This window comes from Trichomonas vaginalis, chromosome V (assembly GCF_026262505.1).
Source record: "Trichomonas vaginalis G3 chromosome V, whole genome shotgun sequence".
Classification (NCBI taxonomy): domain Eukaryota; phylum Parabasalia; order Trichomonadida; family Trichomonadidae; genus Trichomonas; species Trichomonas vaginalis.
This window is the reverse complement of record NC_067207.1, coordinates 15,175,808-15,186,375: the sequence shown is the minus strand read 5'-3', so window position 1 is coordinate 15,186,375 and position 10,568 is coordinate 15,175,808. Positions and strand designations below refer to the sequence as shown.

Sequence of the window (10,568 nt, the reverse complement as noted above, 5' to 3'; positions counted from 1 at the left end):
ATTCTATCTGATGCTTTATAATTTTGAATTAATTTCACTCAAATCTTGTTCAAAATGTAGAAAATCCTTGTTTGATATAGAAATGATATAATAGACAATTTATAATATAACATTTAAATGACAAAATATTACAAATTAAACATCAATTGCGATTTGCGTGTCTTCGTTCATTTTAGTATTATCATCCAGCTTCTCAGCAATTTCTTCGATCTTTGTCTTTCTTCTTCTGAAGTAAACAACGATTGCTACAATGATAATCATGATAATTATCAAAACAATAAGGAAAGGAATGATGATGTCTCTGAAAAGAACTAATCCTGTTGGAGCACTAACCGCAAGATACATCGTTGCTGGCTGTTGTGACATTTGATACACGTAAATGTAAACATTTTTAGCAGCAGATGAGAATATCGAGCCATGGAAGTTCATAGTTGTTTCATTTTCTGCAATAAAACATTGATCAGCTGATGCAATTCCTTTTGGAACCTTAGAAGAGAAACAAATCAAATCTCTTGGCTTTTTCTTGTAATCATTGACCGTAAATGATATAGAAGATCTGAAAGCCAATGCATTGGAGCTGAAATACATCACTGTTGGCTCTCTTGGAGGTATCGTATAATTTTTACCAGAATTATAATTAATTGAAATGGCTTTTTGCTGGCATTTATAGCCATAGTAGCCATCAGAGCATTGACATATACCATTTTTACTGCATGTTCCTTTGTTGTCACATTTTGAAATACATTCTGTCACTTTTTCAAATTGAAGGGCATGAGATTTTGAATTATCTACAAAACCTGATACGAAAACAGAGGTGTGGACAGATCTTTGAATGGTATATTCATTAGATGTGATATGGATTTCATAATTACCTGGCTTTGCGTGTATAAGAACCCTTTCTGTGTTGGAAAATTGTTCAGTTGCAGAAGAATTGAACTGATTGCCAACAATTACGTAGCCATCAGGATCGATTACGAATAAATCTAAGTCTGCGAACAACGGAGCTACATAATTTTCAAGTGTTGCATCGAGATATGACATAGCAATTGAAAGTCTTCCTTCTTTCGTAACTTTTATAGTAGTTTTGTAATGTTCTGATGAACTAACGTTCATGTAATCTACGAAAAGCATCTTAATATCTGGATTTTCCGGATTAATTACGTTGGATAAAACAGGAATTCCGAAACCCGCATTAAAATTAGGCGTAATAGATCCTATTGGATATGCAGCAGCTACCAATACGTTTTTCATTAGCGCAGATGAAGGAACAACCTTCTCAGCCGAATTTTTCTTCGAATCTTTGTACCAACCTTCGACAAAATACTGTCTGATGATACCGCATAAGCCTGCAATGAGTGGTGTTGCCATTGATGTGCCTTGTTTACGTGAAATCGTGTCGATTGTGCATTCTCTTCTTGTCTGATTTTCAGGATCTCCTGCTCTTGCCGATTTTAATGGGTGTCCAGGGGCAACAACGTCTGGTTTGAGGAGTCCGTTGCTTGCTGGACCTCTTGATTCTATGTAGGAGACCTCAAATTCTTTGTTTGAGTATGATTCAAGTAAAATTGAACCTTGATCAACGTTAAAATCTTCTGAAGAGAAGAAAACAGGGGATTTTTGTGTCTTTAGTTCATTTTTCGTTACAGAGATGACCGCTTTTGCACCTCTTTCTAAAGAATTTGAAATATCATCTAAATTATTTGAAGTTTTAACGATTTTTCCTTGGAAATCAGCATCATCTGCGTAATCAACAACCGAAAGATTGCTAAGCCATGTCATAGGAGTTCCAGCAGTCATCTTAAAATAGTCTGTATTTGAAGATTGAGTCAAAGGAATTCGCAAACCTTGTGGATCGCTGAGGGATATATTTCCTTCATTTATTTCCATGGAATATGAAGGAGCGTTTGATGATAAACCGACTGTAATGACGTTTTTCGAAATTGAAGGAACAGTTACGGTCAAAGGATCTCTAGAGTTGCCTGCAGCAAAGACAAATGCTATCTCTGGGTTTTTCTCGGCCTCAAGGTTGTAGGAGTACTCGATTTGGCCAACTTCGGCTGAATATCCCCATGAATTGCAAGAAACACCGGAATCGAGCTGCTTCATGGTCTGAGTGGTTTGATCAAGGTCATAGTTGCCGGAAACATCACTTTTGATCGATGAAATGCCGATATCTGTGACATATAATTTTGCACCTTTTGCAACGCCACTGTAGAGCTTAATTCCGCAATCTTCGCAATCAGGATATCCTGCTATTGATGCTCCCACATGTGTTCCGTGTCCATCTTCTGCATCTTGTGTATCAACCCATTCATCAATTCTAACAACCTTTCTGTGTTTTAGATTTGTAGAATTGATTGAAATGGTATATTTGCTATCGTAGAAAAAGCAATGGTATTCGTCAATTCCGCTATCAACGATATTAATAATTTGATTTGTGCCATCTAAGCCAAAATTGTATAATTTTCTGCTTCCTAGAGGAACGCCATTTGGTTCTGGTGTTTGTGTTTCTCCATTTAGTAAAACTGGAACTTCATATCGATTTAAAGCTTCTCTTTTAACCAAAGGCTTATATGAAGCTACTCTATAATCATTGTTGAGTATAGATAGTGATTCTAGATTTGAAACTACATAAATATTTTTGGATATATGTTGGGATTTTGTTTTATTATTGGTTGGATGCCAATTTTCTGTAGCTTGTACAAGAAATTCGCTCTTTAGATCAATTGAGTTTGATCGTTTGCTAATTGGTTTTTCTTGTGGATAAATTTCATATTTTTGTTGAGAATTTAAAAAATTATATTGTGTTTCATTCATAAAAGCATGGAACCATCCTTTGGATACCATATTTTCTGTTGAGAAATGCATTTGATAATCATTATTTAGGACTTCTATTTCTGATAAACTGACCAATGATGCAATTCTTATAAAGAACCATCCTCCGACACCGTTATCTAATGAAAAGCGCTTTGGTCTTCCGGAATAGTAAACGCCATCATAAAACAAATAAGGTGAAGAATATTCAAAATTCATTATAAGAAAAATGAATGAAATTGTTATTAACCAAATATATTGCTGTTTTTTATTTGATCCTTTTTTAATTACTAGTCAATAAGGTTTCTGATAAGAGAATAAATAATCACCTTATCAGTAAAGGTAAACTAGCGAAATCCGTAATCATTTTAGAGTGTTTTATTCAAATATTAACAACAATACTGTTTATTAAAGAATAACAAATATCTCTGAAAAATAAAACAAATAGTAAAACAATCTGTAAGTTCTCTAGTTTCCTACCTTTGATACTGTTACTAAATTTGATAGATTTGGTAACGCGTTTTGATAAAACTCGAAAATTTTATCAATATTTTTGGAGTCCTTTTTGATCCAAGATGCCATTCTCCAAGAAGTCTCTCTGGATGCAAATTCGACTCCTACAACATCTGGCCCAAGCTCTTCATTTAATGTTGGTATAATGATATCCTGCCATTTCTGCTCTATATTTTCTGTATTTTCTGGAGTTTTATCCATTTCAATGGATACTACATTACCATCTTTTACAGATGGGTCTTCCCAGAGTGGTTTTACTCCTTCGCGGAAAACGTAATATCTGCAGCCTTTTAACAAACTATGTAAATGTTCGATAGAGCTTAAAAGTTTACAGAAACCTTCAATCGTATCGAATGAATGAAGTGGATGAAGATATTCGCTCCAATGGACATTTTGGCCTCCTTTGCAAGGAATTAAGTACCAGAAAACCCATTTATTAGGTATTGGAGTACCTTTACCAGAATCTGATGGAATAGGAACAATGCTCTCGGCCTTGGCAGACATTGAGCACTGTGTGGGTATTTCATCGTTTTTATCGTCGATTCAAATTTTGAGAAGCATATTTCTCTAAGAGATTATGTCAAATTTCTCACAATCGACCAATTTAAGTTATGCTTCCATATTGGCATTCTTTGACTTCATTGCATTCAAATGACAAGCTTTTGGCCAATAGTGTCTTCGAATTCATCCAAAATATAACCATCATCTCTGCCTGTTCATCTATGAGATAAAGTGAAAAATTTTGTGCCTGATTATTTAGGTATAAGCTCTAATTACCAAAAACAAAATACGATCAAATTTCATACCACATTGTTATTATCTCCTAGTATGATGATTGGCACATTATTAGTGTATGTAATGAAAATATAGCATTGAATTAAGTAGTTTCTGTGTTTATTATACCAATCATTCGATTTCTTTGAATTTTCCCTCATGATATAATTTTACCCATCTAGAAGTGTATTATATAATCATTTTGTTTTGCTTGTTTCAAAAATCAGCTTTTAATGATCCTTCCAATGCAAATGTTAGTTGCCAACTATCCATTTAAAGTTTATTGGTAAATTATAGAGCTGATTAAGATATACATTAGTTTTGAATGGGGTAATTCAATTTTTTCTGAAAAACCGCGCGTTCCAAAAAATTTTTCAACAATAGTTGTATTTTGTTTTTGCCTAAACTAAATGAATCATTTATTCATCATATTTGCATACTTAAGCCATTTGAGAGCATCTTGCATCACAGATAATTGGCTAAATCCAAAAAAAAACAATGGAGAAACTGCCCTTCATAATGCGGCAGACAATAAATTTATCTAAACGATATTATTGAAGAAATTAGCTTTGCTGTCAAGTAATCAATATAAAAATGCTTTTGTTTGGTAAGTTTGTGGCAAAATCTTCAATTTTTCCATAATAGGTTTTAACAGCACCAGTTTTGCTTCATAAACTCAATAGTCCTTTTTCTTATATATATCTTAGAGTTGAGATCTTTTTCATCTATTTTTTGAAATCTTCATTATTTTTGTTCGGTTGAGAATGATTAGTTATTTTGATGTCGCACTAAAATTCGATTGATACTGAATTACTGATTTATTCTTTACTTTTTATGTATACAAGAGTTGCATTAGTACTGGATGAAAAAGAGTGCTTGCATGGCTATATGCAATTGGCACTTAACGGAGTAGACTTAAGTATTACATATTTTGATGAGCATGGTGGTATAATAGTTACAGAAAAGATTTCACAATTTCAATCCATTACAATTTCAAAAGATAATACATTAAATGTCACGTTCAAGAGCAAATTTACAGATAGAAGTATCATTTTTAATAACAGATCTGATATGAACGCATTCTTTGAATTTCTTCGAAATAATATAATCTTAAATCCAGCAGAAAATAACCCATTAAATTTTGAAATCCAATTAAAATCAAAATCAGGAGGTGGTATTCTTGGAAAAGTTACAGAAGCCCTCAAAAAGACTGGAGATTCATTCAATTTTAATATGAACCAAGTTAAACCAGTTATAATTAGACCTGTTGACGCTTATACATATGGAAATATTGTCCCTGTAATACCATCTACAAAATTTGAAGACTTAACTCTCGAAAAAGTTAAAACTCTTGATTTATCAACAGTTTCATATTCAAAATTCAATGTAATTGATGAAGCATTACCTACTTTATTTGATAGATTACTATTAACAAAGCCAGAAGAAACAAAAACGAAAGAATATCTACAAATTCGTGAACACTGGCAATTGACAACAAAAGAAGAGTGGAACAGATTTGTTGTAATGAGGCAGTTCACACATGATCTCGAATCTTGGATAACTAGTGAAAAATTTTCAAATTTGCACAAACAACTAATTTTCAACATTGCGATGTCTTTATTTACATTTCTGTTTGGAGACCTCAAGTTTGATGAAGCTCTTCAATTTGAGCTCTCAATTATTGTCGCAATTTACTTAGATGACCAATTATTAGATGATTCATTGATAACTCGTGATTCAAGGGAAGTTACGCTTGAAGAAGCAGAAATATTGACTTTTTGGCCACTGTTGACATTATACAGGAAAATAAAAGAAGGAACTCTTTCTGTTCAACAAGAATCTCTAAAAGTTTTCACAATGTTAGAGAATATTTCAAAATCAACCGCTGAAATATTGACAGATAGGAATTATAAGACATTAGATTTCGCTTTATCTGATTCTAGAATCTTCTTTACGCGTTGGAGAGATTATAAAATTAATTCTTTAATTTTAGCTTCAGCGTTATCTTGTGGTAATCTTCCTGTCATGAGACAATCCATGTTATGTGCTGCTTTAGTGTTACTTCATGAAGAATTGCAAGAAATTCCGTTAGAAATGCCACAAGTTTTTAGTGAAGAGTTTTCTCTGAGGCTTCGTCGACTAGATGGAAGATTGATCCTTTATAATGCAGAAAAAATGATGTCTATCGCAACGCATTTCTCTTTCAAATAATTTTGTTATGTTTATCACTATTTACTGAACATCAATACTATCATTGCATCAGCAATAAAAAGAATTTATAATATATTGACTCTAAGAGCACAATAATGCTTAATTTTAGATATATTTTAACTTGTTATTGTTTATTTATAAATAACTCTCTTTCCAAATGTATTATTTGTTCATGTACATTCATGTGATGCAGCTGGGCTATTGATTCTATCGAATTCTCCTCAAGATTTTCTAAATTTTTCTAAAACAATTTGAATAAGAGTTTTAAAAATCGATGATTACTGGCAATCTACTAAATTTTCACATTAATTTGATTCGCTGTATTTCAAAATTTCGAACAAACAGTAGTCACTCAAAAATTTTCATAAAAAAATATGAAAGACCTGAAATTCAAGATTTGTTTCATTGGAAGTTCATCTGTTGGCAAGTCAGCCATTGCAAGAGTACTCCGTGGGGAAGATTTTATTAACGATTGCCAACCAACCATCGGCGTAGATAATTTTGCCATCAAACAAACTGTTGATGGTGAAGAGGTCACATTAATGATTAATGATACAGCAGGCCAAGAAAAGTTTAGATCCATTTCTAAAGCTTACTTTAGGAATGCCGTTGGCGCATTAGTCGTATTTGACGTCAAGGACAGACAATCATTTGATGCCATGGATGTTTGGATCAACGACTTCAACCAGATGGCATCTCCAAATGCCGTCATTCTTCTTGTTGGAAACAAAATCGATTTACCCGACCGTATCATTTCTCAGGAAGAGGCCGAAGAATTCGCCCTTCGCCATAACGCCAAGTATATAGAAACTTCTGCAAAGACAGGAGCTAACATTCAAGAAGCTATTTCAAAGATTACAATAGAAATCACGAAAGGTGTCAAGGAAGGCATAATCAAGATCAAAGAAGATGTTAAGAGCGAACTTGATCCATCTAAGGATCAAGTCAAAAAAGGATGCTGTTAATTTTATCATTATGCTGCATTTCTTTTGTTTTCTAACAATTGTCTGAATAATACACTCTATCTTAATTAGTGATTTTTACTATTTTTACTTACTGTGTTTGAGTATTGAAAATTTTTTTATTTCAATATCTTGAGGGAATCCATCTTTATGGATAGTTTACTCATATTTAGGTGGAAAAACAGATATTCATATTCGTTTGCTGCCAATCTTTTGATCGATAATTTCTACCCGAAATTAAAACTCTAGTTTTCCCACTTTGCACAGATTATTTGTAATTTTCATATAATGTTATGCCTATAAATGAATTTTTTAAAAAAGCTAACGCCTCCGAGACAAAGTCTTGAATTGGCTAATTTGACTACAAAAACTGGTTATCGTTCAAATGCAATTTAATTTTAGAGCTATAAGACTGTATCCTAAAATGGTTATAAATAAATTTATAAAGTTCTCAATTATTAATCTTGCCGCCTCTCAATTTGAATTTGAAAATGCAAGTCCCAGATAAAGATTATCATTTGTCCTTGAATGAAGAACAGCAAATGGAAAAAGGCGTTCCTGAAAACCAGCGTAAGATTTATCTGGGATTTATTGCAAATTTTTCTATTGATGATAAATCTTATGAAAACGGCGCAGTTGCATTATCAGAAAATATGATAACATTTTTTCAAAGGACGCTATTTGGTAAGTCGTTGAAGCGCGTATTATCAATACATTTTCTTCAAATCAAGAATTTACACGTTATTGATCAAAATCGCGTCGAAATAATTGCAGACAAATCTAAAATTCTTATCAAGACACAGATTGCGTTAAAATTTTCACGACAAATTCTCAAAAACTTTGTTTATAATTTACCTTTTTTACCACCCGAAAAGAGATTTGCATTTACAGCATACGATTACAATCAATTTCCCAGAATTGAGCCTAATTTGTCTGCATCTCAGGCTTTTCAACTTACTTTAAACTCATATAAGGCTTTTTACAACACAGAATACCAACATGAATTCGTTCAGTACTTTGATACTCTTATGAGTACTCAAAGCCCTATATTTGACTTCAATGATATGCCTATTGCTCTTATTGATTCAAATTTTCACAAAAATACAGATTTTAGATCACTTTTTCAAACAATACGATATTGTCCATTTACTTTTGGAATTTTTTGCTCGGATTTATCACGTCCGGACATTATAACAAATTCAGTACGCTCATTTGCCTCCAACAGTAACATAATGATCTTCCGAGCTAGTAATTGCAAAATAAGCCACGGATTAGCAGATCTGGCAAAAATAATGAATTCTCACGCAGAAACTAATTTATTGTATTTAGATTTATCAGGAAATCCGCTAGAAGATGTTGCTCCCTTCTTCCAAGCGATTAGTAACTACACTCGATCACTTGCATCTCTCAGATTCGAAAATTGTAATTTTCATGATGCAGAATTAACAGTTTTATTCACGAGTTTAACGAATAACAAATATATACGTGGAATTAGGCAGATTTGCTTATCCGGAAATACATTTGGAATCTCTTCTACAGATGCATTTCTAAAATTTGTCAGATCTCTTAATGAATTTAATATTACGAACCTCAAGAAGCTTACTCTTGGTCCTCTGCCTAATCCCGTTCCAATTCTAAGATCAATAGCCGATCTTTCGAAACATTTATCCGTTCTTCATCTTTACGATGTAAAATTTACAGACCAAGCATTACTAGAACTGTGCAAATTCACAGAAACTGCATCCTTAGCAGATTTTGACTTGACAAAGTGCGATCTCTCCGCAGAAAAAATAGTTGTAATTATTCAATCAATTGGCCGCAATCACAACTACCAGAATATACGTCTAGGCTTCAATGAGATGAAGATTACCGGTCAAAAGATGAAGTTTGTCATTAAAGAAATTTCAGAAAAAATTGGTGATCGTTTAATTGGCCTCAGATTGAACAAAAACCATTGCAATGAGAAAGACTTGACCACTCTAATCCGTGCCTACCCAAGCCTTCCCAATTTAATGTTCCTTTCCTTTAATAATAATCTCAAACACGGAATGCCGAACCTTTCCTACAGATTAGTATATCTAATCTCCAAACAGAACCTCATATCCCTTGAACTCAAAGGTAGCAAGTCATATTGCCTTCAAGAAGAGCTAATTCCTCTCTTATGTTCACTCCAAACGAACAAAGCCCTTCAAGCACTCGATATTTCGGGCCATCAGATCGGTTCCTACGGTATGCAGATCTGTACAAACGTAATCCGGACCAATAAAGCCCTAAGGAGACTCCATATAGATGGAACTGGCTCAAAATTTAGATTTATCCGTCACTTTTACAAATTTGTCGTTCAAAGTTCTACTCTTGTCGAGTGTCCATTCCCGATAAAGGACATCACAAGAGAGATCAGTATCAGGGAGAGTATAGGACGTGCTACGAAGAAGATCACGAAAATTCAGTTAATTGTATCCCAAAAATTATTACAGAACAGACATTCACAAGGCATCAGTTCATACACGTTAATGGGTGATCCTGACTTGAGTAAGATCGGTTCCATGATCAAAGATGACTTAATTGAAGCTCTCGGCGAATTACCAAAATCAGATAAATCTGTCAAAGTCAATTTCGGCCTTCCAATGCCTTCAGAGGCCGACCACTTCTCCCAGAGTTCCATTAAACAGCAGCGCCTTGCTCTCTACAACTCCCTGATGATAGATGATGACAGCAGAAGACAAAATCCACAAAAAGAAGAAAATAACGATTTCATAACTATCGACGAAGTTATGGAAAACCCAACATTGAGGTCGGAGTTCGATTCCAGCGAAGCATCAATGAGTACAAGCGAATACAACACACAAGTTAAAGGAGGATTCATCTTCGACATTCCTGATGAACCAGAAAGTTCTTCGTGTTGGACACCTGAAGAAGGAGCAAGTATAACAAATGAAGAGGAAACAGAGGACTCTATTTATACAAGTCCGCCAAAGACACCTGAAAAACCTGCAAATGGACCTTCTGCTTTTGTTATCGATATGGATTTCGATGACGGTGCTGATTTTTAATTATTTATGTGTTTTATTTTTATATAGATTTTTTATTGATTATAAAATGTATGTATGTTTTACTAATAACTGTTAATTTTTTTTATATCCCAAAATTATTCTGCTAATTAATCCGATCGGAATGAATTATTCATAACAACATTAGCAGATATTTGATTATTTCGCATTAATCAGCCATAAGTCAGTAGAAAAATTATATTTTCATTTCAAATTACAAGATTAATGCTTTTAAACTATAAAT

At 33.4% G+C, this 10,568-nt stretch overlaps 5 protein-coding genes across 5 annotated transcripts; 3 read left to right on the top strand and 2 right to left on the bottom strand.

Annotated features, from left to right (window-relative positions):
• Nucleotides 1-135: 135 nt before the first annotated feature.
• Nucleotides 136-3,033, bottom strand: TVAGG3_0339850 (proprotein convertase-related family; the record flags this gene model as incomplete). The annotated part of the gene is made up of 1 exon (XM_001323582.1): nucleotides 136-3,033. The coding sequence occupies one exon, from the start codon at nucleotides 3,031-3,033 to the stop codon at nucleotides 136-138; it is 2,898 nt and encodes a 965-aa protein (XP_001323617.1).
• A 146-nt stretch (nucleotides 3,034-3,179) lies between these two features.
• Nucleotides 3,180-3,844, bottom strand: TVAGG3_0339840 (translation initiation factor protein; the record flags this gene model as incomplete). The annotated part of the gene is made up of 1 exon (XM_001323581.1): nucleotides 3,283-3,831. The coding sequence occupies one exon, from the start codon at nucleotides 3,829-3,831 to the stop codon at nucleotides 3,283-3,285; it is 549 nt and encodes a 182-aa protein (XP_001323616.1).
• Nucleotides 3,845-4,876: 1,032 nt separating this feature from the next.
• On the top strand, nucleotides 4,877-6,470 carry TVAGG3_0339830 (uncharacterized protein; the record flags this gene model as incomplete). Its single annotated transcript, XM_001323580.2, has 1 exon — nucleotides 4,936-6,312. One exon carries the CDS (start codon nucleotides 4,936-4,938, stop codon nucleotides 6,310-6,312), a length of 1,377 nt encoding a protein of 458 aa, XP_001323615.1.
• A 216-nt stretch (nucleotides 6,471-6,686) lies between these two features.
• Nucleotides 6,687-7,277, top strand: TVAGG3_0339820 (GTPase protein; the record flags this gene model as incomplete). The annotated part of the gene is made up of 1 exon (XM_001323579.1): nucleotides 6,687-7,277. One exon carries the CDS (start codon nucleotides 6,687-6,689, stop codon nucleotides 7,275-7,277), a length of 591 nt encoding a protein of 196 aa, XP_001323614.1.
• Nucleotides 7,278-7,765: 488 nt separating this feature from the next.
• On the top strand, nucleotides 7,766-10,327 carry TVAGG3_0339810 (uncharacterized protein; the record flags this gene model as incomplete). Its single annotated transcript, XM_001323578.1, has 1 exon — nucleotides 7,766-10,327. The coding sequence occupies one exon, from the start codon at nucleotides 7,766-7,768 to the stop codon at nucleotides 10,325-10,327; it is 2,562 nt and encodes an 853-aa protein (XP_001323613.1).
• Between the last annotated feature and the right edge of the window lie 241 nt (nucleotides 10,328-10,568).